The sequence below is a fragment of the Lupinus angustifolius genome, chromosome LG05, assembly GCF_001865875.1.
Source record: "Lupinus angustifolius cultivar Tanjil chromosome LG05, LupAngTanjil_v1.0, whole genome shotgun sequence".
In the NCBI taxonomy this organism is placed as follows: Eukaryota; Viridiplantae; Streptophyta; class Magnoliopsida; order Fabales; family Fabaceae; genus Lupinus; species Lupinus angustifolius.
This window is the reverse complement of record NC_032013.1, coordinates 7855310-7883091: the sequence shown is the minus strand read 5'-3', so window position 1 is coordinate 7883091 and position 27782 is coordinate 7855310. Positions and strand designations below refer to the sequence as shown.

The window sequence follows — 27782 nt, the reverse complement described above, 5'->3', positions numbered from 1 at the left end:
GTGAGAGATAGTATCATGTTTAGGGTTTAAATGTGATCTAATTGCATGTGATTAATGTGTTAACATTTGCTATCTTCTTTTGCATGATTCTTGCATTTCTTTAGAAGAATTCTGGGATAGAAATTCTCTGTTTTCGCACATCGATTAACTCATACATATTCATGCTTACTTGTGAGTCTTGTATAGGGTTTTTAGCTGAGTTTTAATTGTGATATTTTGAGCTGCATTGTGCTTGATAATACTCTAATTTTGTACTCTTTTTGTGTTGTAATAAGGGAAGTCGTCTCTTGGTGTCGTACCACCAAAGAGACTCAATGAGTCTTCACCAAGACTTAGAGGTCTTGAGTTTAGAACATTTTCTTGGTTGGGGCTAGATCGTAAGAAAGGTTTTCTTAGGCGATTAGCTGAGTCAAACCAAGAAATTGGGTTCTTGGATTCAAGAAGGGAGCATCTAAGTTTGTGTATTGGAAGTATGCATGAAAAAATACATTCGTTTCAATATTAGTGAAGAAAATGTCTCGAGATCAGAAGATGATGCATGGATGTAATTTACAAGTGGGCCCGCAAACGAACCAGGATAAAATTCCTTGTTGTAGGCTTTTTCTATCCTTAATCTCTTTATTTTTCAAGTTGTAATTTTTGCCTAATTTTAGCTGATAATTTGGATATTGTAACTTTGATATATTGAAATTTAATTTTGTTCAAGAATATTGATTTTATCTGTATCTGATTATCGGTGAGTGGTTGAGCTAGCCACTTCGCAACTTGCTGTTTTCTGTGAGTTAATCGATTAAGACAAAGTGTTAATCGATTAACTGGGGCTTTTTCCGGAATAGGTCTTTGGCGCAAAAAGTGGTAATTGGTAACCGCGACACCTATTCAACCCCTTCTAGGTGTGTTCTGTTCATTGATACCTAACACTCAACCTTTTTTTAATATTATCATCGGTAGGCATTCTCCAAGTAGTGAATGATTTGGAAGGAGGAATGGCATTTGACCATATGATTTTGCCCCAACGTTACTGGTTTTCTGAACAAGAGATATGAATGTAAGTAGCTTTTAAGGACAACTAACCATCCAAGGTTCCTTGCCAAACAATTTTATCCTGACTGTTAGAGATGAGAATCTTGGATATTCTGTTTGAAATATCAGGAATCAAACAGTTCATAATTGTAGGTATTATGCATTTGGAATTCTGAATGAAGTCTGCCATAATAGGAGTTTTGGTTGCAAATCCAAAGGGATATTAAGACAGAATGCTATTCTAGTTTATTTCTTATTTTCATTCAACGTGTTTTTAAAAATGAGGATTGTACTTGGCTTATTGATCATTTGAAAGTTGACTATTTTTTCTTTACCAAATTTCTCATGAATTACTTTTAATAATGTTAACTTAATATTTATCAAACATCTTTAATTCTTTATACCAGCCTGATCCACGGAAATTAGCATGTGCATCTGTCTCATTCTCTTCGTGAAGCCCACGGTGTTACAGGCCTCTTGTCTAAAGGATTGTGCCAATTCAGGGATTGGTTGGGGACTCTCCGCCTGGTTGCAGTCTGATGGTGCTGGCTGACATTGTCCATACCCGTTGAGCAATTTTTCTTGTTTGCTGTTTAGTTTCGCATATGACCAAAAAAGCATCCTTATACTAGCCTAGAAGTTGTAATAAAATTACAAATAAAGTAAAATTTTGTATTCATATATCATAATTTACTACACAAATAAGTAATAATTCATTAAATAAATTCCATACGAGATTTATTGCATTAAAATGTTCATTTCTTCTTGATGAGAAAAAAGTGATATACACATCCGAACTATACGCGTGCTTTTAATGTTGAGTTTACACGTGCCTTAATGACGAGTCTATAGTGCTGGGGCTAGGCTCATTTAAACAAGTCGAGTTCAACTACGACTGTAAGCTTTTTATTTAAGCTTGATCAAGTATTTAGTTCCACAAACACCTTTATTAAAATTAAAAACAAGTGTAGCAAATTTCCCATAGACTTCAAATCTTGGTTGAGAAAAACACTACACAATAACTATATCCAGGAATAAAACAGTGTTCTTAGTTTCATGCAGATGATCTGAAGGATGATCGTGCTTATGATGTCATGACGAAATGTATGGGGCCCCATGTTCATTGAGTCCATTGAGAAATGATAGGCTACTTCAATGGGAGAGGTGTCTCGTTCAAATGTTTCATACTGATCTATTATTTGCTCCAAAAGGAATAGCCCCGTATTTGAAAGCCTACACTAATAAAATCAATAATAATATGAAATAAAGGAATTAGAGGCAACCCTACAAGTAGGGGCTACAAATATTTTTGGTTAGTAAAAACGACTATCGTATCCCATTTACGAGGTAAGTAAACTAAGGAAAGAATATATCAATGGCATTTGCGGTCCAATATTATGGTTTTGGAGCCTCCACAACTGCACTGCAGTCACAGTTGTAGTTGTATAAGTTGCATTTTCCAACAATTTACCGAAATTGCAATAAATGCAACGCCGCTGCAGCCATAACTACAACTTAAAACCATGAATCATCAGTAGTTGATAGAGAGATACATTTTATTGAGAAAGCATTGCAGCTCAGCTGGCAGGAGTACTACAGAAATGATATCCTGGTTATGCAATAAGTAGGTCTTCATATAACTATAGCACAACAAAGTGAGACATTTTACAATTTTGTGGTAGAGTTTTGGACCAAACTGTTAGACCTCCTATCATATACGTGTACAAGAGAAGAAAGGGAATGGGACAGCAGCTGATTCTGTTAGGGCCCTAACTAAGTGTTAGTTGAGAGTAGAAGATATAAATAGGAGTAAGAGAGAAGGAGGGAAGTTAGTTAGAAACTGGGAGATTAGTGAGAGGAGAGACCAGGGACTCTGGAATATTCCTGGAGAATTAATCTTCTTTGCTAGGGTACCCAATTGCCTGTTGAGAATTCATCAATAAAACTACTTTTTTATTTGTGTTAATTTCTCTTTAATTGATCCAGTTTCTATCACAAACATATTATCCTACACTTAATACATCCTTGATTTGGCAGAGCAAGGGCAACAACATGTGCTTGTATACGCACTTGACAGATAGAAAATGAAGGTAAGTCACTAATTTCGAAAAAGAACATATATACACACACAAGAATAAACTAAGACTGTGCTTCGAAGCATGTTGTTAGAATCACAAATGAGATAAGAATAAAAATGATAGAGGGATAACCACAACTCCACAACTGCATGTTGTAGGAATGACAATGTTAGGAATGGGTATAAACCCCCTATCAAAAATATATATGTTAGGAGAAAGAATGTAAAAGGGGGTGATTGTTATTATTCTGTTGATCAGGGTAGTTAAAGTTAGTTGGGCTTAGGGTGCTATAAATAGAATATTTTGGTAGTTGGGTGGTTATCTTTTTGGAAAGTAAGAATTGGAGGGAAGAATAACTGATTCGGGAATCAATTATTCTTGGAGTTTTCTGATTCTGACTTTGTGGGATGCAAGTTAGACCGGAAGAGTACTAGCGGGACTTGCCACCTTTTGGGGAGCTCCCTAGTATCATGGCATAGTAAGAAGCAAGTTTGTGTTGCTTTGTCAGAATATATTGTCGTAGGCATGTGTTGCGCTCTGATTCTATGGATGAAGCAGCAACTATCAGACTTTGACTTAAAACTAGTTAAAATTCCTATAAAATGCGATGATACTAGTGCCATAAATCTATCGAAAAACTCAATTATGCATTCTAGAACTAAGCATATAGAGATTCGACATCACTTTTTAAGAGATCATGTACAAAAAGGTGGCTGCATGCTTGAATTTGTCGAAACTCGAAGCAATTAGTTGATATTTTCACCAAGCCCCTTACGCAGGATACATTTTTGTCTTACGCAGAGAACTTGGCATACTTGATGAAAAATATCTAAACTAACTTGCCTAGAGTTATTATGTGCATTTGCTTGATATTTGTTATAGGCTTACGAATGATACATGTTATGAATGCATGTTTCCTTGTTTAGATTATCTTCATGAATGTTTTAGGCTCTCTTAGTGTATCAAAATCCTTTAGGTTTGTATCTTAACAATAGAACTCTACTCATACTCTAGATATATATAAACTGTACTGAAATTTGTGATAAGTGCTGTCAATAATCGATTGTTCTGTGCCTTAATCGATTAATTTGAGTTACAGAAGCCAAAATAAATTTTAATCTCGCAAAGTAATCGATTAACACAAATTTTAATCGATTACCTGGGCTCAATTTTTTGAAAATCTGAAAATTATCTTCTGATTAATCAATTAACGCCTAAACTCAATCGATTACTTGGGCTCCAAAATTTCAATTTTGAAAATCATTATGTTGGTTAATCGATTAAGCTACCGCAGATAATCGATTAACGGCAGTGCTATATCATATTAAAGTGACGTTTCTAGGTCATTTCTCACTTAGAACCCTAATCCTCTTTGCTTCCCCCTTCCAGATCTTTTCCCAAAATTGAGTGTTCCTCAAGAGTTTATTAGCAAATTTGGTTCCTACTTTATAGTTTCATCTCTCTAAAACCTTAAATCTCTACCCAATCCGTATTTCACGGTTTCCCCTCTTTAGAAACCCTAAACCTCAAATTCAAAAAATCGATTAAATCACTATTATACCTGCAAGATGAGTAAACCAAGGAGCATGAGAGTGAAGCACACTGTAAAACTTGTTAGACACGGAGAAAAAGACTCTTCCTCGACTCAAGGAGGATGAAAGAGTCGCGGAGACCCTTACTACTCTCCATTCTTCAAGAGGCTAGATTGACTAAGTTTCAAGGTCGTAAGAAAACCTACATTCGGTATGCGGATGTAGAATGGCTTAATGCTCAACATAGCTTCATCTTCATCAAGATTGCTCCCCTATGGGATATTCATCTCTCGTATCATTGATTATTATGAGATTGACACCACTCATGTGGACACTATCATGACTAACTCCCAAGAGCATCTTGTTGATGATAACCTGATTCACAAAATGGACATCTATAAATTTGGTAATGAATGGAAATATCAAGAAGACCATACTGCCAGAGTGAATGAGGATATACCACCTGAAGATAATGCGGCAAATCCCAATGAGTTCATTCCTGAGCAACCACCTGCCGAGGCATTTGTTGAACCTCAAGAACCATCATTTGGGCTTGCTCACTTGGATGCAATGGAACAACGCCTCAATGCGCGTATAGATTGGACATTTTCAGAGTATGAGGGATTCTGTGGCCGCTGAATTTCAGCAGCAGTAGCAGAGGCTTTTCGAGGACCTAGAACGTATCATTTTCATAGTGCGTGCTACCTGTGGCTCATCTCCATCACCACCTACACAAAATTAGCCTAGATAGGAATGTCTAGTGTGTGTCTAGGGTGTATGGTTATTATGTTTTGGTGATTGTATTTTGGTGTTGCTTATGTTATGGTTGTATTTTGATGTACTTTCTATTTTGAACAATTTGTACTCGTTTATTGCACTTACTTTTATATGTTGTAAAACTTTGATGTTAATTTGGATTATGTTTGCAAATTATTGCGTTATCCTTTGATGTTATCTAATGTGCATATCTTATGTTAAATGATTGATATATTCTGAATATTGCTACATCATTATCTATGATCATCCTATGGATTTCTTGTTGAATTTACACAACTAGATAAATCTCGCAATCAATTCTGCCATAATCTGTTTTTATTACTAAATAATCGATTAACTCCATATTATAATCGATTAAACCTAAACTCTGTGCACATGTCCAATTATTTTTTAAGCTGCTTAATCGGTTATCCTTGATTAATTAATCGATTAAGACCAGTAAATTGTATATCTTTCCTTATTTTTGGCTTTTATTATCATAATCGTCATAGCTTTTTGATCATGCCAAAAGGGGAAAAGGTGTTGTTTGAGCTGTTTTGCAGGTTGAAATGAACTTCCGCAAAGTAATCATGTTGCTATCCTAGCATTACCTCTTACATGGTTTGAGGGAGAGAAAAAAGTGAGGGGGAGCAGCGCATTTTGATTCAACTCTATGCAAACAAGGAATTCAGTCCAGCTTCAAGTCATCAAACAAGGAATTGTTTCAATGTTTGTCATCATCAAAAAGGGGAGATTGAAATGGCAAATAGTCAAAGGATGTCATCATAACCGACCTACGAAGTTTTGATAAAGAGAAGATCTTACATGAAAGCTTGAAGACTTAGACATCTCAACAAACAACATACCAAGAACTCAAGGTCATTGTCATAGAATTGCTTTTTACATTCTAGAGTCCTAAGATGATTGCCTAGTATTGAGTCTTAGGGTAGATAAATCCAAGATGGAAGTGTCTCACAAAGAGTCTAAAATAAAAATCACATAAAATGAGGCATAACATCAACATATAAATATATGATAATTAACACTCATGCATTTGCATTTAGCATACATGATTTTTATGCATAAAGGTTTAATCATTTCTAAAATCATGATTGCATGATCATTCATCGTATAGGGTGTTTACCATTTAAAATTGAAAAACCAATTTTAACGATTTTAATCGATTAACCCAGTTTGTAATCGATTAAGTCCTAGTGAAATCCTTAATTGATTAAGGAAAGTCATAATCGATTAAATTGAGTTACAGTAGCTAACCTCCCAGGATTTCGATTTATTAATCGATTAAGTAATCTTTTAATCAATTAAGCCATAATTGAAAATCTGTTTTCAAAAACCCGTTAATCGACTAACATGACAATTTAATCGATTAATACTTGTTGTGTCAGTTATGAGTTAATTCTGCTATTTTGCAACAGAATCAAAATCAGTTTTAAAGCAATGTTTTTCACACTTTCATAGAGTTATCATTGAGGATCATTGTGAGATCGAAAAATTATTGAGAGAAGAAAAACAAAGATTTATGGTGCTAAACTTTTCAAAGCTAATGTGTTGATTCTTTGAAGTTTTTCTTGCAAATCTTTTTGAGTGAAAAGAGAGAAAAGAGAAAAAAGAAAGAGAGTTCTTTTCATTGTACTTACACGTTTCATTCATTTGAAATATCTTGCATGATTTGTACATTTAGTTCTTAGGGCTGTTTGTGAGATCATTCTGTCGAGGATTGTAGAAGAGCCGATTTAATTGTTGTTATCCGTACAATCTTGTGTGCAAAGTAACTCGGCAAAATTCAGTAAAGTTGAGGATAATTCTCGTGGTGTATGGTATCATCACAAGTTAAGAATTAGGGATTTTCGCAAGACAGGGAGTCTTGATTCGAGCAAAGAGTGTCTGTTAGGGCAAGATTGTGTGAACGGTGTGGTATCCAAGTATGCGTAGATAGAGGTCAAACCGAGCTTGGTGGTTCAATGGTTTCAAGAAGGAAGTTTCTGTCTAGGGATATTGGAAGTGTGTTTGTAACTAAATTACATTTCTAATAGTGAAGAAAAATCTCTCAGATCAATCGGGAGGCCTGGATTTAGTTTGCAAGTGGACCCGCAAACGAACTAGGATAAAATCTTCGAGCACAATCTTCACTTTCCCTATCTCTTTAAGATTCAGTCTTTACTGTTTTCTGTGTTGAAATTGCATTCTGTGATTAAGTGTTAATTGTTATTAATTTGTTGATAATCACGAATCAATAGTGTTAATAAAGATCTAGATTCATCACTGTTTTGCAAAGCAAGAAAACTGTTTTTCAAAAGAATAACCAGTATAATCGATTAACGTGTTGATTGTAATCGATTAATTGAAATGTCCTTAATCGATTAACTTGTTGATAATTGATTAACTGCAGTAGTTTTGTATTCTGCACAAATATCGGAAAAGCGGGATTAGTGATCCGCTAAACATATTCACCCCCCTCTAAGTGTAATCTTACCTCACTAGTACCCAACAGTGCAGAGGTGGAGGCACTACCTACTTGGAAGGCATTTTGTAATTAGGACTGATCAAAGAAGCCTCAAGTTCATCACTGATGAGAGACTCTTCACAGAAGAACAATTCAAGTGGACTGTGAAGTTGATTGGAACGGACTTTGAGATCCAATTCAAACCAGGAAGGGAGAATTTTGTAGCTGATGCCTTATCTCGGAGAGAAATGTATGCAGTCATTTCTTTAGTCTCAATTACTGAAAAGGAGGATTGGACCAAGGAAGTCACTCAGGATCCCAAGTGGCAACAAGTGATCCAAGATTTGATTATAAAGCCAGGCAGCCATGAAGGGTTTGAATTTAAGGGTGTGTTGTTATTGAACAAGGGGAGATTGACCATTGCCAGAGACTCCAACAGAATCCTCACCATATTGAAGGCATGTCATGAAAGTCCCATGGGAGGTCATTTAGGTTTTTGTCAGAACCTACAAGAGGATAGTTAGTTGTGTTTTTTGGTTGGGGATGAAGAAAGACATTAAGAGGTTTGTGGAAAATGTGATGTATGCCAGAGGAACAAGCACTCCACCCTTACCCCGGGTGGACTATTGCAACCTTTGCCAATTCCTACTCAGGTATGAGAGGATACCATACTAGTAGTGGTGGATAGGTTGACTAAGTATGCCCATTTCTATGCTTTGGGTCATCCTTTTTCTACCAAGGAGGTAGCTGCTCTGTTTGTAAATGAGGTGGTTAAATTGCATGGATTCCTCTCCTCTATAGTCTCTGATAGGGATCCAGTTTTGGAAAGAGTTGTTTAGGCTAGCTGGAACTCAGTTGAAGCTCAGCACTGCCTATCACCCACAAACTGATGGTCAAACAGAGGTAGTGAATAGGTGTTTGAAGGGATATTTGATGTGTTTTGTAGGACCTAGGCCTAGATAGTGGGTCGGCTTGGGCTGAATGTTCGTACAACTCTACTTATCACAGTTCCACTAGGATGACACCATTCAAGGCCTTGTATGGTAGGGATCCACCAATGTTGATTAAAGCTAGAGAGTTTCCATCTAAAGTGGAAGACATCAATCAGTTGGTTCAGCAGACAGATTTGATTTTAGGAGAATTCAGACAAAATTTGTTAAAAGCCCAAGACCAGATGAAGAGACAGGCTGACAAACATAGGAGGAAGGTGGAATTCAAAGAGGGGGATTGGGTTTATATCAAGACCCAGCCTTGCAAGCTCAAGTCCTTAGCTTCTAGGCCTTTTTCTAAACTAGCAGCCAAGTATTATGGACCATATCAAGTGATGACAAGAATTGGTCTTGTGGCTTATAAGCTAAACCTCCCTGAGAATGTTAAGATTCACCTAGTCTTTCATGTATCTTTGCTCAAGCAGGGTCTGAAATCCAATCAAGCTCCTCAGCCTCTCCCTACTTTACTCAGTGAAGAATATGAACTAGAGGTGGAACCAGAAGACATAGTTGATAGCAGGGAGACTCAACAGGGTCAGATTGAGGTGTTGGTTAAGTGGACTAATTTGGTTGCTTGCAATAATTCATGGGAGTTGGATGTTGTGCTCCAGGAGAAGTTTCCTTCTTTTCCACTTGAGGACAAGTTAGTTCTTTTAGAGGGGAGTATTGTTAGGAATGGGTATAAACTCCCTATTAAAATGTATGTTAGGAGAAAGAATGTAAAGGGGGGTGATTGTTATTATTCTTTTGTTCAGGGTAGTTAAAGTTAGTTGGGTTTAGGGTGCTATAAATAGAATGCTTCGGTAGTTGGGTGGTTATCTTTTTAGAAAGTAAGAATTGGAGGGAAGAATAACTGTTTCAAAAATCAGTTATTCTAGGAGTTTTCTTCTTCAAAGTATAATACTTTCTCTATTGAATTTCTAAAGCTTGTTAATAAAGAATTCACTCAAGATCAATTCTGATCTTGAACTTCATTCTTCTTCACCTAATTCTACTTCTTTTAATCCCTAAAATCCAGTTATTATCAGACAATGAATGCTATGTTCTTACTCTTGCACAATTATAAAACTACCATAACACTTTCTTCTTAAAATTTTAATAATGTTGAAAGGTAGGAGGGTCTAGCTTGTTTTAAGCACTAACAGTTGTTTTTATGTTTTAACTCCTCTTTTCGTCTCACTTTCTTTAGCTCGATCATGGAAATGAGGACCCCACCTAGTGAGATTAAGACTTGATCATTGTTTATTTAAGCTCAATCAGCAAAAAAGGTAAAATTTTAATGACATAAAAGTGGCAACCATTATCATTTTTCCTACTTAGGTTACTTTGGAGATGTACAAGTCCCTCTTCACTATTGCTTCAATCGTTCTTTTTCAGGTTTCGTACTTTCATCTCTAGCAGGAGTAGCCTAAGTAATCAAGCAAAAGTAAATGAATACATTACCTATTGATGTCAAAGCTTCTTTACAACTTCTTCCATTACACGACTATAGTAAGTCATTCTCTGAATTGAAGTTTTTGCTTCTTCAAAGTTCTGGCTTTGAAAAGCATCAGCAAAGGTAGTAGACCAATTTTTCATTTTCTCCTGCATCTGAATAGCATATAGACGTCAGAATGATATGAAGCAACAACATCAAAGTAATCAAAATTCCAATTCCATTTAGCAATTCTTTCTTGCAAATTTAAGTGTACAGAGTCCATCCTACCTGAGAGAGGATGTAATTCAAAGTCTCAGAGTTAGTTGCTTCTTCAACTTCTTCCCTGATTTCCATAATCTGCATAAAATTGAGCAACAGAATGGGATTGGAAGGTAGATTTTCCTTTTTCAGAAAAGAGAAAGATCTGATAAAAGAGTATATAATATGTGTTCACTAGTATGAACCTTACAAAACTAGTTTCAGAGTCCAGCTTAACTTATGGAAAGGAAGCATATTTATTTGAGAAGAGAGTAAAGAATGACTGAGGGTATGAACACGAATAACTAAGAGAGGGAAGTTCTTTTTCTTTGAGAAAATGGCACTTTCATTTCCATTCAACATACCCCTTGCTTTGATATTTGAATTTCACATAATGATTTTACATTATAAAAGGTAAATTAGTATTGTGGAAACTGACAATGTCCGGTCCTAAATGAATATAATGTCCAAATTTTCCTAAATGAGATTTTGATAAATTAAAAAATCCAGCATTTTGTCATTTTACAGCTCTCATTAATAGCAGTCAGGAGCCATAAAAAATGTCCACCTTCCAATTTACAGCGCAGAACTAGATATTGTCATGAATTTTCCTTTAGATATTTTCATTTGTCTCTATGGAAGATAAAGACTAAAATATCTTGAGATGAAAACTTGAGAATGATACACTATTCAAGCTTCCAAGAAATAAACTCTCCACTCATTTTTCGAAGTACTTTGTTAACTGAGTTTTTGTTTGCTAAAGAAATAAGTTCAAAAAACTGCACGTAGAAAACATATCAGGCTCTGTCAAATTACCTCAGCTAGTAAATCTGGATCCGAAATGGTCTTTTCCTCATCAACTTCTACTCCATCAAGTTTCAGCTGAAGGAAAAAAAGTGGATAACATTACTTCATAACATTGCACAAGAAACAATTGATGAAAAGCTTATTGATGGTATAATTAATTTATTTGTTCCTAACATCAAATGAAAAATATTTATTGGCAAATTTATATCACAATTGTACTTTCGGGAATTTTGAATTAAACCAAGATTTTTCTTCCACTGTAATGAAGCATCATCATTTTCAGATCTAAAGATAGGAGTATTCTTACCATATAAATCCCTCTTGACAAAGGCGTTCTAAGTGTACGGTATGCATCGATCACCCTTGCAGATTGTTCAGCAGCAAAATCTCTTTCTTTCTAAACAATTGAAAGAGTTCAAAAAAACAAAAATATGTTACCTTATTCTGAAACACATTCAGCTTCACTACCCATTTCCCTCCATGCAAAAATTAAAAGAAGACAAGAATATGGGGAAAAAAAAGGATATCCCATCAGACAAACCTGAGATTTTGAATGTACTAAATCAGGATGCAGTTTCTTTTGCCAATCTTTATACTTACCCTCCAAATTCTTATCTTCTATATCATACTTCTTCTCCCTGTTTTATATCTCAACTTATATATCAAACCTATGAGACAAAAAAATCAATAGACTTCTATTTTCTTCTTATAAAAAATAAAATAAAATAAAAAACAAAACAAAACAAAAAGAACAGAAAACTAATAACTAACAGGACCAGAAATACTCTGAATAAATCTAGAAGGCACAATTATGAGTTATGGACACATAAAAGGACAGCTCAATGTAGGAGGATCCCACTTAGTGGGATATGGGAAGGGTAGATGTAAACATAAAAGCATACAGGTTTTATCGTTGTTTGAAATTGAAGCAAGCGAGAATCTCTGAGGGAACTAAAAAAACAAAACCAATTTGGTAATACTTAATAATTATTGAAAATATGTTAGGATCCCACCTCTTGGGGATATGTGAATGAGACGTTAAAAGCCCAAGTATGGAGAGTATATCAACCGAAGGTTAATCCAATTTCTAGAGGCAATGAGAGACTAAGTAAAGCCATGGGGAATGATTAGGAAATATTTAGATATCATAATATGCTATGTGAATAGGCATGATTTATATTAGGGCATTATGATATCGTTCGACCCATGTATTCGACTCCACTAGGTGGACTATGGTTATTGTTGTAATACTTATTAATTATCAAGCTTCAATTACTACTAAAATCTATACGTGCCTTAAAACATACAGAATCAACAATAACCTTGTAAGTTACAAACTTAACATTTTTATCAGCTATATCAGTAACCAATAACAAGTCAAGGTGAAAAGACATGGAATGTTATAAAGGTCAGAAGTTTCAGAGCAATTCGAAAACAAAAACAATAAAATTAAAATCCCCAAAAAACTTACAAGCCAAATATCTGGAAATAGTCAATAGAATAATCCACCGGTTGAATACATTGGCATGACTCACAGAACAGGAATGGTGCTGCCGATTCAGATGCAGTAGGAAAAGCATCACAATTCCAACACCTACTACTACTTTGCAGTTTCTCTGCAGATTTTGAGCACCAACTTCTTTCCCCGGAAAATCTGAGAAACCCAAGAGAATTATAATGGAACGTGGGTTTATGAAAATTGGGAATTTGGGTTTCAAAGGGTGATGGTGAAAGTTTAATCTGAGGAGAAGAAAAGTTTAAGGTAGAATTTTGGGGAATTGAAGTTGTGCGCCTCAGAAAATTGGAGAGGGTCATGCAGAGCTTCCTTTTCGACATTGTGGAAGCACTTTTGTGCAACACGAAATTTCAAAAGCAAATGGCACTTCCTGCTTTTTAGGATTGTGGAGGAAGGAGAGGTATGTATGAGATCAGGGTTTTGGGAATGTGAAGTGCCTTCATGAAGAGCAAAGATTTGCTTTAAAAAACAAATTTAAGAAAGCCAACCGGACGCATGAGCGAACCGAGTAGGGGCATAGGTGTTATTAATGAGCTAGACTCCTCTCCCTTACTAGAGAGGTTATATAGTTAAAAATATATAGAAAAATTAAAATATAGTGACATTTTTATCTCCTTAATTTACATTGTTATTATATTTTTACCCTTAAAAATACACTAAAAAGTCTAATTGTCCTCTCCAGTAATGGGAGGAGTCTTACTCGTTATTAATATTGGGAGTACATCTTCTATTTTATAACTATATTTGTCATATCCCTATGATTGGTCAGAAAAATATTTAATTACATTTATTGAGACAATAGATATGTTCTCCTTAATATTGTATCAATTATCTTATCGATCATCATCAATATGTTGGTCAAGTGGTGTAAGGTATCGCTAGATCTAAGAATGCCAAAATGTCAGGTTCGATTCATGGGAGCGACACTTGTATGGAGGGGCAGCAACGTACCTCGAATGAGATTAATTTCTTACCCAAAATGATGAGGAGATATCTTTGGTAATACCAAAAAAGTTATCTTATCGATCATAATACTAGTAAAATAATTGGTGGTTTACTAATTAAACTATATCAGTTAAGTTATATATATTATTATAAGAGAATAAAGTATTTTATGGTGTAATGATATAAGTTATATCCTCCTACCACTATAATTATGACATTGTCTTATTTAATTGTTTTTTGCAAAAATATTTCTAAACTTAAACAAAACAATACACATGTAACACTTTTACTAGTGGGGAAAATAATTTATCTCATGATATGAGGAGTATAAATATTATTATTTACAACATATAATTTAATTAATAAAATTACTCAGTGATTAATTATGTTACAAACAATTATTGAGTAATATTGACCAGTATTTTTAGTATTGACTAGTATTAATTGGTGAATCAGTTTTTTGATTGAACCAGCTATTATAACACAACTTTGATAACTATGGGACCGTCCATTTCAAGTTTTCAATAAAAAATCATATTGCTCAAAAAACAGAAGATACAAAAAGGAGGGTTTTGAAATTGAACTATAATAGGTGTTGAAACCACAATAGTTTGTATTTTCAAGTGAGAAATATTGTTAGTGCAACCAACCTATTAATTACTTGTCTTTCATGATATTTTCGTAGAAAACAAAATATTGCATTTGAGAATCATAATATGTTAATGTAACTCATGCTTAATTGCATTTTATATGAAAAGAAGTTTTTCTTAATGTGTCTAATACCTTATATTTTATTATATGTCTGATTTGATATTAAGTCAAGCACATTCAGTGACTAAGTTCGTCTAAACGAATTATCACCTCTAGAGACAATTACATCAAATGACCTCGATGTCCAATGACTATAACTTTATTAACTTTAATCTTATATGTGTTCTACTCGTTCAATCATTTGAACTTAAATAAATTTCATTTGGGTTCATTGTGACTACTTAATGATTCAACTATAAGATATTATGTGTCTTGGTAACACAACTTCATATTCTTATAAATATGAAATGTTTTGTTCGTCAATCAGCTGTAGACGAATCAACACACAAAATAATAATTAGAACATTTAAGAAAGTGTATGTTATTTTATTAAATGTTTGAAGTTATGATCAAGAGAAGACATGGATACATCATAAAAGAAGAGATTGGAACAATGAATCCAAAATAATTAGTTTGAAATTGTACATGGTACAAGATATTGTAAGATTAAGATGGCAAACTAAGAGGGAGAATAAATTAGTTTTCTAAACATGATCAAAATTTTCTACTATAAATGTTTGAGTATGTTGCACTGGAATGTTGCAGAACTTTAATCAAGTACAAAATGTAAAAATAAAGAGAGTAGGGAGAAGAGAAGAGATACACCCACAATTTTATACTAGTTCACATTCTTATCTACCAAAGGCTACGTTCAGTACTCTTACAACACAAGAGATTTTTCCACTGATATTCTAAGTTGCAATTACAAATCTCTCTCCGAGATTACAAGTATATTACACACTCATTAATATCTCACACACTTAGAAGAAAATGTCTTCTAAGTAACACTCATCCCTTTTCCACCACGCCCTATGGTGATAAGATTACACAAGATGAATGAAGAATTTAATTAGGGCTTGGATTGCCTTACAAGATATAACAATGCTTATTGCTTGCAATTCTTAGTATCTTTCTATATAGATAGTACACAATACTCTTAGTGTTTTTAAGTATGAAAACTCAGAGAAAAGCAATTGGTTGCAACTTCAAAAAAATCTTAAAGTTAAAAACTCTAGTTGCAAGAACAAAGTGCAGAAAATGGTTTAGAAATATTGTATTAAAGTTATATGTTCAAGTCTATATCGGAATGAGAGTCTTAATGTCTTTAAGTAGACTTTCAACCAGCCATTATACCATATTACAAATGTACAAGATGTTTGGAATGAAACCCATTCATTTTGAATGAAAGTTGTTCAGTTTGGATTTGAAAATCTAGTGTAACAATTCTTTGTAACTGATTACAACAAGCAATAATCGATTACCCAAATATTTTGTCTAATTAAGTAATCGGTTACTCCTTAGAGTAATCGCTACTCTATGTTGTTTTTGTTGTGTAACTAATTACTCAGTTTGGTAACATGTTACTCAATCCCACTAACCTATTACTCAGTGTCACACAGTTCAAGTAACATATTACTTTGCTGCAATAACCTATTACTCAGGTCAAATAACCCCTTACTTAGCATATTGAAAATTAATTTCTTTTTATTCTAAGTTTCCAATTGATTTTAAAAATGATTTTTACTTTAAGAATTGCGTCTAAGTATATATAAAAGATTAAGGATAGAAGTACTTAACTTAGAAGACTTATATAATCTAGAATCTTTGAAGTTTGGACTTCTATTTCTTCTTCCCTTTTTCTTCTTTTTGGTCATCTTGTTGTCTTAATCAAAATCATGTCAATGTCAGGTACAAGATCTTCTTCACAAGTATAACGAATTCAAGCAATTAATTTCTTCTCGGTATTAAGTTCCAATGAACCCAATGCATTAAATCTTTACTCTAAATGGACACTTATGAATATTGTTGGAACATTCTTTTGAAGTCATTCAAGCTCATTCATAAAAGGAAAAAATACCACATTACATTCTTGTAGAAGTTATGTTTGTAGATAATCATAATTGTAAATATAAGATGAAAAACTAAGAAGAGGTAAATTAGTTTTCTACACAATCAATGATTTTTCGCAACTTAAAGATATAAGAGTTTAGTGTAGAGAAATAATGTTGCAGAAAATTAAGAGTGGAGAGTAGAGAAGAAATAGAGATACACCAGTTTTTATATTGGTTCACCATCTTATCAATTTGAAGGCTACGTCTAGTCCTTTTGTCACACAAGAGATTTTACTAATTTCATGAGTTTTAATTACAAATCTCACTACGAGATTATGAGTACAATAGACACTTACAATAATGTCACCACTTAGAAGAACACATCTTATAAGTTTCACTCTTCCCTTTTCCACCACATCCAATGGTGAAAAGTTCACAACAACTTTACAAAGAATGAAGAATACAACAAGGGCAATGATTTCTTAGATGATATGACAATTATAAACTTGAAAACCTTATAGTATTTCACTATGAATAACACATAATCCTCGTGTGTTTTAGTATATGAAAACATAGAAAAACACTTGACAACAATTTCAGAAAAATTTCGAAAGTTTAACTCAATGTTGATGAACAAGGTGTGAGAATTGTATGAAAGATTAGTGTGAAAGTTCTGAGCGATTAGGGAGTCTTAGTGCCTTTAAATAGGCTTCTAACCAGCCATCATACCCCTAAGTAGAGGTAGAAGTATGATAGGGCAAATCGCAAGTGCATAATTATGTCATCAAGTAATAAAATATCGATTCCATGAGGACTAGAAAATTCCTTTAATTATAACAATTAATTTATACTTAACTCAAAGATGAATTAAAAGTGAATTTAGAGCATTTGACAAGAATAATTATGAAAATACTAAAAAGGAATGAAATCTAATTTAGGAAGAGTTTCCAAGATAACGGTTACCACCTTTACACTCATAAATCCTTGTTTTGCTCATTTCCATGAACTTTAAGTTGTGAGGGTGAATTTCTCTTTGATATGTGTTATCATCTCTCAAGCTCCGACATGTGTACTCAATTGAAGTTGTACCTACTCTCGTGGTATGGTTATCAATCGAATCTTTTACTTAGATCTTTCTATCCAATCGCTTTGTAGTTACTCAAGGTGAATTACATAAACCCTCGAGAATTCTAAGACTACTCTCGTGAATTAGGATTCTAGTTTGAGTAACTGAATGATTGGATAATTGGGTTCACCTCTCAGTCCTTCTCCAATGTATCTAAGAGGTGTAATTTGTTGGTCAGACAAATCACACGAATAAAACTCAGTTTAAATATTCAAATCACACGAATAAAACTCAGTTTAATGATTCAAATCACAACACTCAATGAAATAAAAGTAAGAACAAGTGTTTATTGAAGCACTGAGTTATCTTAATAGACCTAACTTTATCATATGATCCTTTTTCGATCAACACTTCTCTTTATAACATACTTTTTAAATTTTTTCTCTTTTAGTATACTTTGTATTATTTATTTTTTTCATATTTTATTCATTCATAATATTTTCTAAAAGAGAGATGATAATTTTTTTGTTTTTCACCTTTTTATGGTTTCATTCACTACACATGGCCTTTTTGTTTTTCTTATTGCTTCAACGAAACATCACAAATTACCCTAAACCCTCATTTGAGTAGCTATGATAAATCATTAAAGTTCAGGCTCAAGAGTGAGCAACTAATGATTTTTCAATGTTTATAGAAAACGATTGAAGGTCAAAAGAAAAAGTCATAATTGCCTCTATCATTTGAATTCACATAAACAGACTTCAATCTTGAAACAATTACAAATCAAGTTCTAGAGTGTACAATCATAGAAAATTCTGCACTCATGAAAGAAGAATGGTTTTTATGTAATAGTCATTTCAAATCAGAACTCTTATTGTTTTTTGCCCAAATTTTTCACATTTGGTACATTCAGCAATAGTTATGAAGCAAAGACTTTTACTAAGCTAGATTTAGTTCATAATTGTCAAATTTAATGTCTTTCATGCTATTATTCTATCACACGTTTTTTTAATGGGGTCATAGATCAGCAATCATCATTCATGAATACTTTTTCATTTAAAGTAGACAGATAACACATAGAACAAAGTAGAGGTTAGATGAGATATGAAACATATGCTAATGCATGATAATATGAATATTCAACCAAAAAAATTAAAATCTATATGGTATGCATGACATGAATGAACTATGTAAATGCAAAACCCCTCAAGCTTAGAAATTTAGATTGTCTCCAACGTAAAATTCTAAACAATAAGAGATAGAAAAAGAAAACTCACGGGTTAGGTAGGAAGTGTCCTTAACTCATGTGTCAATTATAAGTGGTCGACTTTATTGGGTGTAGTGGAAGTACCTGCAAAAGAAGAGAAAAAGGTCCCAAATAGCCCATATATCCTAGATGAACTAGATGCAAATATCCTATTAGAATGGGACAGCTAATAGGCATTCTCGTGTTAGCCCTTTTCTATGTAATCTTTTTTTTAGAGTTTATGATTTTTTTTGTGGCCGACACTATATACATCCCCTACCAAGGCTCCGATCTTAGGGATGCTCTAAAGCTGACACTAAAACACTAAAATTAATGAACTAGAAAAATGCACCTTCAGCGTGGGTTGCCTCTCACGAAGTGCTCGTTTAACGTTATTAGCTTGACAGTTGATCCTTGCACATCACGTAGGATCCCATGAACTCATACTCGAGAATGAAGGTAGTGTTTTTACTTTCGCTTTAGGTGCTTTCCCATTCTCCCAATTATCAGATTTAAGTATGACCCTCAAGCTCTCCTCATACGAATTGTATGGGAGTGGCGAGCTTGCATTCATAGATTCACTACCCTCGGACCCTTCCTCGTCAAAATTCAAAGTTTCACCTACCAACATGCTTCTCTCCAATAGATCCTCATATTTCACTTTAGGCACTTCTGCTTTTACTACTTGGTTCAATATATCAACCCTGGAACATGAGTCCTCAAAAGAAGGTTGTTTAATAGATTTAGCAATATCAAATTCAATCTTTTCATCCCTTATGCTTAGAGAAAATTTTCCATTTTTAATGTCAATTATAGTACCAGAGGTAGCCAAAAATGGTATACCTAGTATTATTGGAATTTGTGCATCTTCTTCTTCCATCTCTAGTATTACAAAATATGTTGGAATGTAAAATTTTCGTACTTTGATAGGAACATCCTCCAAGATGCCTATAGGGAATTTAACTGACTTAACCGCTAATTGAAGTGATATAGTAGTGGGTTTTAGTTCATCCACGTCCAATCTTTTATACATAGATTAGGGGATGAGGCTCACACTTCTCCCAAGTCACATAAATCACAGTCAAAATTAGTGTTACCAATTAAGCATATGATAGAGAAACAACCAGAATCTTTTAGTTTTGGAGGCAATTTATTTTAAATTTAAGCGCTACACTCCTCAAGTAGAGTAAATGTTTCATAATCCTCTAGTATTCTCTTTTTGATAGAATATCCTAAAGATATTTCATGTATGCATGCATCTCCTGCAATACCTTAGTGAATGGAAAATTGATATATAATTTCTTAAGAATATCTTAGAATTTCACATATTTCTTTTCCAATTTTGCCTTCGCAAATCTCTAGAGAAAACAAATTGGTGGTACATATGGTGGTGGAGCTATATACTTAGACACATTTTCAAAATTTTGTTCCCCTTCAGGAAGTTGTGTCTTAGTATGTTTCTCTTCCACTAGTGTATCATTCTCAATTCGAGGAACATCATTGAGTTCATTCCCACTCCTTAATCAGATAGCCTTACAATATTCATTATTTAGATTTTTCTTTGGATGTCTTGGAAGCATTCTTGTTTGCCTATTAAAGTTTGCTAGCTTATTGGGCAATTTGTATTTCAACATTTTTTCATTGATGGACAAATTTTCTATCTTAAAATTCAAATCATTTAACATATTTGAAACATTTTTATTAATCGTGATTTGATCCTCTTCAAATTATTAAGGTTAACAAGTAATTTTTCCTGATATTTCATTATTGTTGTAAGAGTGTGGTCAATAGGAGAAGATTATACATATGGAAACTGTGTTGTAGGTTTCATATTACCTTGTTCATTCTGATGTTGATGATTAAAAATTTTGTTGCTCCTCTAGAAAGGTTGGGATTGTTCTGCCTATATGGTGGGTTGAATTAATGTTCGCTCCTCTCCTTGTTGTCATAGTAATTGCATGATTGAGGTTGTTCATTGGCCCAAGCTCCATGTATAGGTTTAGTTAATTGTTTGCATTCAGACCATTCGTACCTTTTTTCTCTATACCTCTCACATGTTGTAGTAGACCCAATAGCATTAGCATGATATTTTTCCAGCTTTCCAAACCTTTGAGAAACGTTCTCTAGTGTGGAAATTACATTTTCCATTTGATTTACTGAATTTTTTGCACTAGAGTCTCTCCTTGGATGACGTCTCCTCCAATTTGCCCATTGGTGATGAATGGAAACAATATTCTCTATGATCTTTGAAGCAACATCAATTCTTTGCACATGAAGGCACCACCTGCTGAAGACTCCAACAATTATTGTGACGGAAAGTCTAACCCACGGTAGAAGTTCTGAACCAACATCTAAGGTGGAATACCATGATGATGGCAAGCTTCAGTCAACTCATTTAATCTTTCTCAGGCCTCAACAATTGAATCCCCATCTTTTTAACTGATGTTTTGGATGAGGTACATATAGTGCACAATTTTGGAAGGAGGAAAGTATTTGTTGAGAAAAGCCTCCTCCGAAGTTTGCCATGGTGCTTTAATTTCAGCATTTTGATTCCTTAGCCATGTCTTAGCTCTGTCTCTAAGAGAATATGGAAACATACAGAGACGAATGACATCTTTAGAAGTCCCACGGATCCTTACAGTCTCACAGAATTCCAAGAACTAATCAATATGAGCATTCAGATCTTCATGAGCTCTTCCTCCAAATTGGTTTTGCATCACCATTTGGATTAGAGCAAATAGCAAAGAAAAGTTCTTTGCCTCAATAGCTGGGAAGATTATTGCAAGAAGTGAACTACGAGCATTAGGGGTTACGTAGCCGCGAAGTGGTTTTTCATATCAATCAACCATTATTTATACACATGCACGTCTTTCTCTTGCTCTTTCTCTTTGTTTCCTTCTTCTTCTACAGAAAGTCCTTTTTTGGCTCTGAGTAATAATTCGAACTTTGCATAAACCAAATGGACAACCTGCTGAGGTACCAAGAAAAAGGAAAACGCGTAATACACAAGAGAAAAGTAATGAATTAATTGAGAATAAAAGAAAATGTGACATAGTCCCTGGCAGCGATGCCAAAAGCATGATAGGGCAAATCGCAAGTGCACGATTATGTCGTTAAGTAATAAAATATCGATCCCACGAGGACTAGAAAATTCCTTTAATTATATCACTTAATTTATACTTAGCTCAAAGATGAATTAAAAGTGAATTTAGAGCAATTGGCAAAAATAATTATGAAAATAGTAAAAATGATCAAAATCTAATTTAGGAAGAGTTCCCTGGATATGGATTACCACTTTTACACTCGCAATCCTTGTTTTGCTCTTTTTCATAAACTTTAAGTTGTGAGGGTGAATTGCTCTTTGATATGTGTCAGTCACTCTGGAGCTCTGACACATGTACTCAATTGAAGTCGCACCTACTCTCGTGGTACGATTATCAATCGAATCCTTTACTTAGATCTTTCTATCCAATCACTTCGTAGAAACCCAAGGCGAATTCCATAAATCCCCGATAATTCTAAGACTACTCTCGTAAATTAGGATTCTAGTTTGAATAACTGAATGATTAAATAGTTGGCTCGATCCTTCCCCAATGTATCTAAGATGTGTAATTTGTTGGTCAGACAACTCACATGAATGAAACTATGTTTAATTATTCAAATTACAATACTCAATGAAATAGAAGTAAGAACAAATGTTTATTGGATATAAAAGGGCATAGTCCCAATCCTAGAAACAAAGAGAATTACTCACTCATGATGGAGAAGAGAATACCAAACTCTAAATTAGAGAATTGTAATGTAAAGTATGTTCAATCCTTGATGGAGAACCCCCATTTATCATAATTACAAAATATTGGGTTAAGCCCAACAAAACAAATCAAAAAATAGGAATATAATATAACATCTATGACTTCTAAGGGTGGCAATTAGATGGATTTGGATCATAATGGATAGATGGAAAGCCGTCCACCAATCCATAAAATCACATTTCTAAATTATTCAATTCATTCATATCCAATGGATTCCAATCCATTCATATCCAATGGATTCCAATCCATTCATATCCAATGGATTCCAATCCATTCATATCCAATAGATTCCAATCCATTCATATCCAATGGATTCCAATCCATTCATTCTATCCATATATTCATTTTAATGGATTGGATAGATGGATATCTAATCCATTTTTTTTTATATTTGAACTAATTCATTTTTTGAAGGAAAAAAATCCTTTTAAAAATTATTAGTTAATAAAGTATTTTTAAAAACATTTTTAAAAAGTGTTTTTTTTAAACATTTTAAAAAGTTTTTTTTAAAACAATTTTTAAAACATTTTAAAAAGTTTTTTTTAAAACAATTTTTAAAATCTTAGTATTTAAATTTACATGTGAAAGCTATGAGAGACAACAATGTAGGTGAGGTCAAAGATACTATATTGTGCAATCATGCATTTTTTCTCGTGCTCAACCATGACACAAAAATGGTATACCAATCCTTATTGAGACTTTTTGAAAGAATGTTTTCATAAAAAAGATAATAATATTGAAGGAATTCTTTTTGCTAGAAAAAAGGTAGTTTATATCACCGATATCCAAACCGATTCGTTCCGGCCGGTTCAACTTGTGAATCTAACATTTATACCAGCCAAGCAATTATATCGTTAAAAACTGATCATATCGGACGATTTTCAATTGAACCATACCAGTCATATCGACTGTTTTTATTTAAAATTATTACTTTAATGAAAATGATTTAGTTTTACCAAAATACTTGTATGGATGATCAAATACACAATACTATATTTTTTATATTATACAACTAAAATATGGTCTACAATATATATTTTTAACCACTAGTATAAATAAAAATATTAATTGTTTTTTTATTTATTTTTCAACATTAATATTAGTATAAAATATATGTATATCTAACTTCAGCTGTATGCGGTGTTATTAGTGAATCGCTAGTTGAATCACCATATCACTATATCAGTACTCTAACTGGTTTTATGACTGGTACGATATTCATAACATTAGTTTATATTTTTTGCATGTTGGGTATGCATAACAAAGTTGGGTTTGCATGTTGCTTTAAGGAAAAAATATTTATGTTTTATTTTTTGGATGGATTGGGTATCTATCCAAATGGATATACCCATGAATAACCATTGGATATAATAAATGGATTTGAATCCATCCGTTATCAACACTATCCATTGGATTATATCCATTTAAATCCATTAGCCCTAACATATGGATTTGGATGAATTTAATTTGGATGAATTTGAATGGATTGTGGATAATTTTGCCACCTCTAACGAATTCTTTTGGCCTCAATATTGAATTTCATCTTCTTGTACAACATCTCTACTCATTTTGGCTTCATTCCATCGAATCTGCACAACATAGCCAAAAGTACCTGCTCAACCCAAACAAAGAGAGATAAAAGCTAAAAAAATCATAACGTCCTAATTATGTCCTAAAATACAAGTTAAATGCAAATGTAGCATAATTTCATACTCATCAAAGTGCATTATAATGAAACTCATTTGTTTTGGGTAAAAGCTTTTTAGTTTGGATTTGAAAATTTGGTGTAATAACTCTCAGTAAATGATTACTCTACTAGGTAATTGATTACCCAATCATTCTATCTAAATGAGTAATTGGTTACTCTCATTAAGTAATCGGATACTTTGTGTTTAAAGTGCAGGGTAACACGTTACTTAGTTTGGTAACATGTTATTCAGTCCTAGTAATCTATTATTCAGTTCAAGTAAACTCAGACCCTATAACCTATTACTCAGGTCAAGTAACTCAGGTCAAGTAAATTTGTGAAGTTATTGATCTTGATGCAACATTTTCTTCGAATCATCTGTATCGATTCCTTGATTACAAAATTCTTAGATAATTCCTCAAACACCAATTCCTTAGATATTTGATCAATTATCTAGCATTAAATCCAATGTAAAAGCAATTCATACATCATTGTCTATTTCTAGATCAATGATGAATCAAGAAAGATTATTCAGATTCGATTCCATTTTTAACTTTCCAGTTAAACTTGGATCCAAGATCAAGAATCTAGAAATTAAGAATCTAGCAAAGGATAAACTTTCCAAAACAAACATCAAAATATTTTTTGGAATTGAATACAAGAATACAATAGTTAGAAGATTACATTTCAATTCCAACATACAGAGAATTAGCCCTCATCCTATGCATTACAACACTAGAATGATGTAAAATACAAGAAAGTCTAGATCTAAAGTCATTCTCACGACTTCTCTCCTTCTCCTCTTGTTTCTCTCTCTAGAAAGTATGAAGAAAGTGCCTTGAAACTGATTGGAACCCCCTCAAATTCGTGTAACCGCCTATATCTAATTTAGAATTTTTGCCTCCCGCTCAAGCTAGAGATTCTCGCTCGAGCGCGAGAGCAAATTTCAGCATTAAGAAACTCTTCTAGCTTGAGCGACAACTATGGCTTAGGCGAGAAATTCAGAGTTTTGAACCTTTCTTTCTCGTTTGAGTAGGTAATCTCGCTTGGTCGAGAATGAGACAGAAAATGTGGTCTCTTTTTTAACTTGAGCAAGGTCCTCTAGCTTGGGCGAGATACCAATGCTATCTTTTTCACAAATCTCCTTCAATTTTCAGCTTCTTCAACCTCATTGCCTTGCAAATGACACAACATATGTAAGTTTCCTAAGTAAAAAATAATTACACTAGATTCTTTAGAGTTGTAAAAGGATTTCATCATAACTAAACAATAAGTGCCCACAATTATATATATTTTATTCATAACATGACACTTAGCATGGTGTGGCACGTTAAATGGTGATTTGTACTATGGTAGATGGTCTTACATGTAGAACTTGCCATGTTATAAACCCGATTCTTTTTATTTTTTTCCCGTAGAAAACGACATCGTTTTTGTTCAAATTATATTTTTAAATATTTTTTAAAACTTTAATTTTAAATGAATTTTTTTTAATACATTAACCAAAACGACATCATTTTGCATAGAAAAATTTCGAATAAAAATTAAGAAGCAAAATGACGTCGTTTAGTTCCATCTTCTTCCTTAAAACACCTAGGGTTGACAAAATGTGAAATTGACCCCAATTTCGCACACCATAAACTCTAACAACCTAATTTTGTCATCCTCTTGCATATGACATGAAAAACTATGTTGATGTCAACTCATGGTACACCTCTCAACCAAGGTACGGTGATGTGAGCTCTGTAGATAGAAGATTTCCTCCTCCATTATGCCATTGCAAAAGGGTTGTTGTTGTATACATTTCAAAGACTATGAAGAACCCAAAGAAACAGTTCTATAGATGTCCGTATTTTAAGGTTGGCACTGTTTTTGTTTTTATTTTCCATTTTAAATGAAGTTATGATTGTTGTTATTTTCCATTTATGAAATAGTTTTGTTTCTTCTACAGGAAGGAAACAAATATTGTGTGAAGGTTTTTATGTGGGTTGAAGATTGGGAAAGAAATCAAGTCATGAAGGAAGAAAATAGGATTGATCATGCTATAAATATGGATGATTTGCAAGCTAATCTAAAAGAAATTCAAATGATCATGAAAGAATATGTCATATGGTTCAGAAAAGTTGTAGTTGTACCAGCTATATTTAGCATGTTATGTGTTGTTAGTGGTTTTCTATTTGTATTTTCAAATGATGAAGTAGTTGTAGTATCAATGAAATGAAGTTATGTAAGTTTTGGTTATGATTCTGTTATGTAATGAAGTTATGGTTCTGTTATATAAGTTTTGTATTATCAATGAAATGAAATTATGGTTTATGCAAGTTATGTAAGTTCTGTATTATGAATGGAATGACCAAGTATGTTATATGTTAGTCTTTTAATTCTCTATGGCTCTGTTTTACCACAAAATGAACAAAATATAAGTTAAAAACATCAATAGCCACTAAACTATGGCTATTGCATTTAATAGTGAATGCAGTACAAAATAGCAACACAAAATGGCTCTATTGCAATGTAATAGTCACTTCTTAGTATTATAAAATACTTAGCATCCGAATAATAAGTGCATATTGTCATCTTGTCAACAAGTGCATTACAAAAAAAACATCAAAACACTTCATGACTATAAAAACATACTTAGCATCTTGTCCACAAGTGCATTGCAATAAAAAGATCAAAACAATACATAACTATAAACTGCCCATCATCTCTTCTTATCATTCTTTGAATTAGTTCTTGGTGGCTTGAACCTTGAAGGTTGTTTTCTTGGTTTCACTTGAGCTTGGACCTGATTCTCTTGGACAGATTGAGGTGGTTCCAATGTACTTGAGGTTGGATTAGCTGCTAATTGTTGGACTTGAGGTGACTCCATTGTGTTGGCATCCTTAAACTGAAACAAAATGTATATACATACTATTTTAGCTTAAAAAATGACAATGTAATTAAATGTCCAAGAAGATGTTCTTACCAACATTGTTGGACATCTGACATGAGTTAGAATTCCAGTTGCAGTTCTAGATGAAATAACATGACTCTCCTAAACCAGTATACATAAATTTAGCATATATTATAGATAACAATATAAATAACACTATAGATAGCATAAAGTAGTATAGACTACTTGAGTTTGAAGTAATTTAGGTTGTTGCATGTTTTCAGGGACCCCTGTTTCATGTTTTCAGGGACCCCTGTTTCATGTTTCTTACCCTTCTTTCTTGGCATACCTGGACCCTTGCAAGTTTTACCATAATGTCCTTGTTGATTACATTTTGGTCAAGTTGTCTTCCATGACCTTTGCAATTTAGTGAACTACTAGTTGCAAATTCTAAATTTAAGTCTCTCTATCTATGTTTCTTAGGCCTACCAATTGGCCTTTTCAGCTTTGGTGGAATAAGTTTGGGATTCTGATTTGTGCTAACCCAAAATTCATCACTAATAACTGGGTTAATGACATATGAATAGGTTAGATTAAAAGAACTCATAGTTAGTCAATCATGTACATAGTCTTCAGGACTATCATTATTGAAAGCAATTGTTGCCACAA

At 33.4% G+C, this 27782-nt stretch overlaps 1 protein-coding gene and 1 long non-coding RNA gene across 6 annotated transcripts; one reads left to right on the top strand and one right to left on the bottom strand.

Moving 5' to 3' along the window:
* LOC109347623 (iron-sulfur cluster co-chaperone protein HscB, mitochondrial-like) lies at positions 1833 to 13326 on the bottom strand. Of its 5 annotated transcripts, none has more exons than XR_002107624.1 (8): positions 12796 to 13326; positions 11866 to 11962; positions 11632 to 11721; positions 11334 to 11399; positions 10548 to 10616; positions 10286 to 10432; positions 2577 to 2632; positions 1833 to 2261 (listed from the first exon to the last, which is right to left on the bottom strand). XR_002107624.1 is itself a non-coding variant. In XM_019587561.1 (7 exons), the coding sequence occupies exons 1-6, from the start codon at positions 13158 to 13160 to the stop codon at positions 10295 to 10297; spliced, it is 825 nt and encodes a 274-aa protein (XP_019443106.1). In that variant the 5' UTR covers positions 13161 to 13326; the 3' UTR covers positions 1833 to 2261; positions 10286 to 10294. The 5 variants fall into 5 exon arrangements, 3 of the variants coding, with proteins under 3 accessions (XP_019443106.1, XP_019443104.1, XP_019443103.1); XR_002107625.1 differs by having other exon boundaries at positions 1833 to 2256; XM_019587561.1 differs by lacking the exon at positions 2577 to 2632.
* LOC109347181 lies at positions 26059 to 26332 on the top strand. The gene is made up of 2 exons (XR_002107573.1): positions 26059 to 26097; positions 26190 to 26332. It is a non-coding gene; the product is annotated as an uncharacterized LOC109347181 (long non-coding RNA).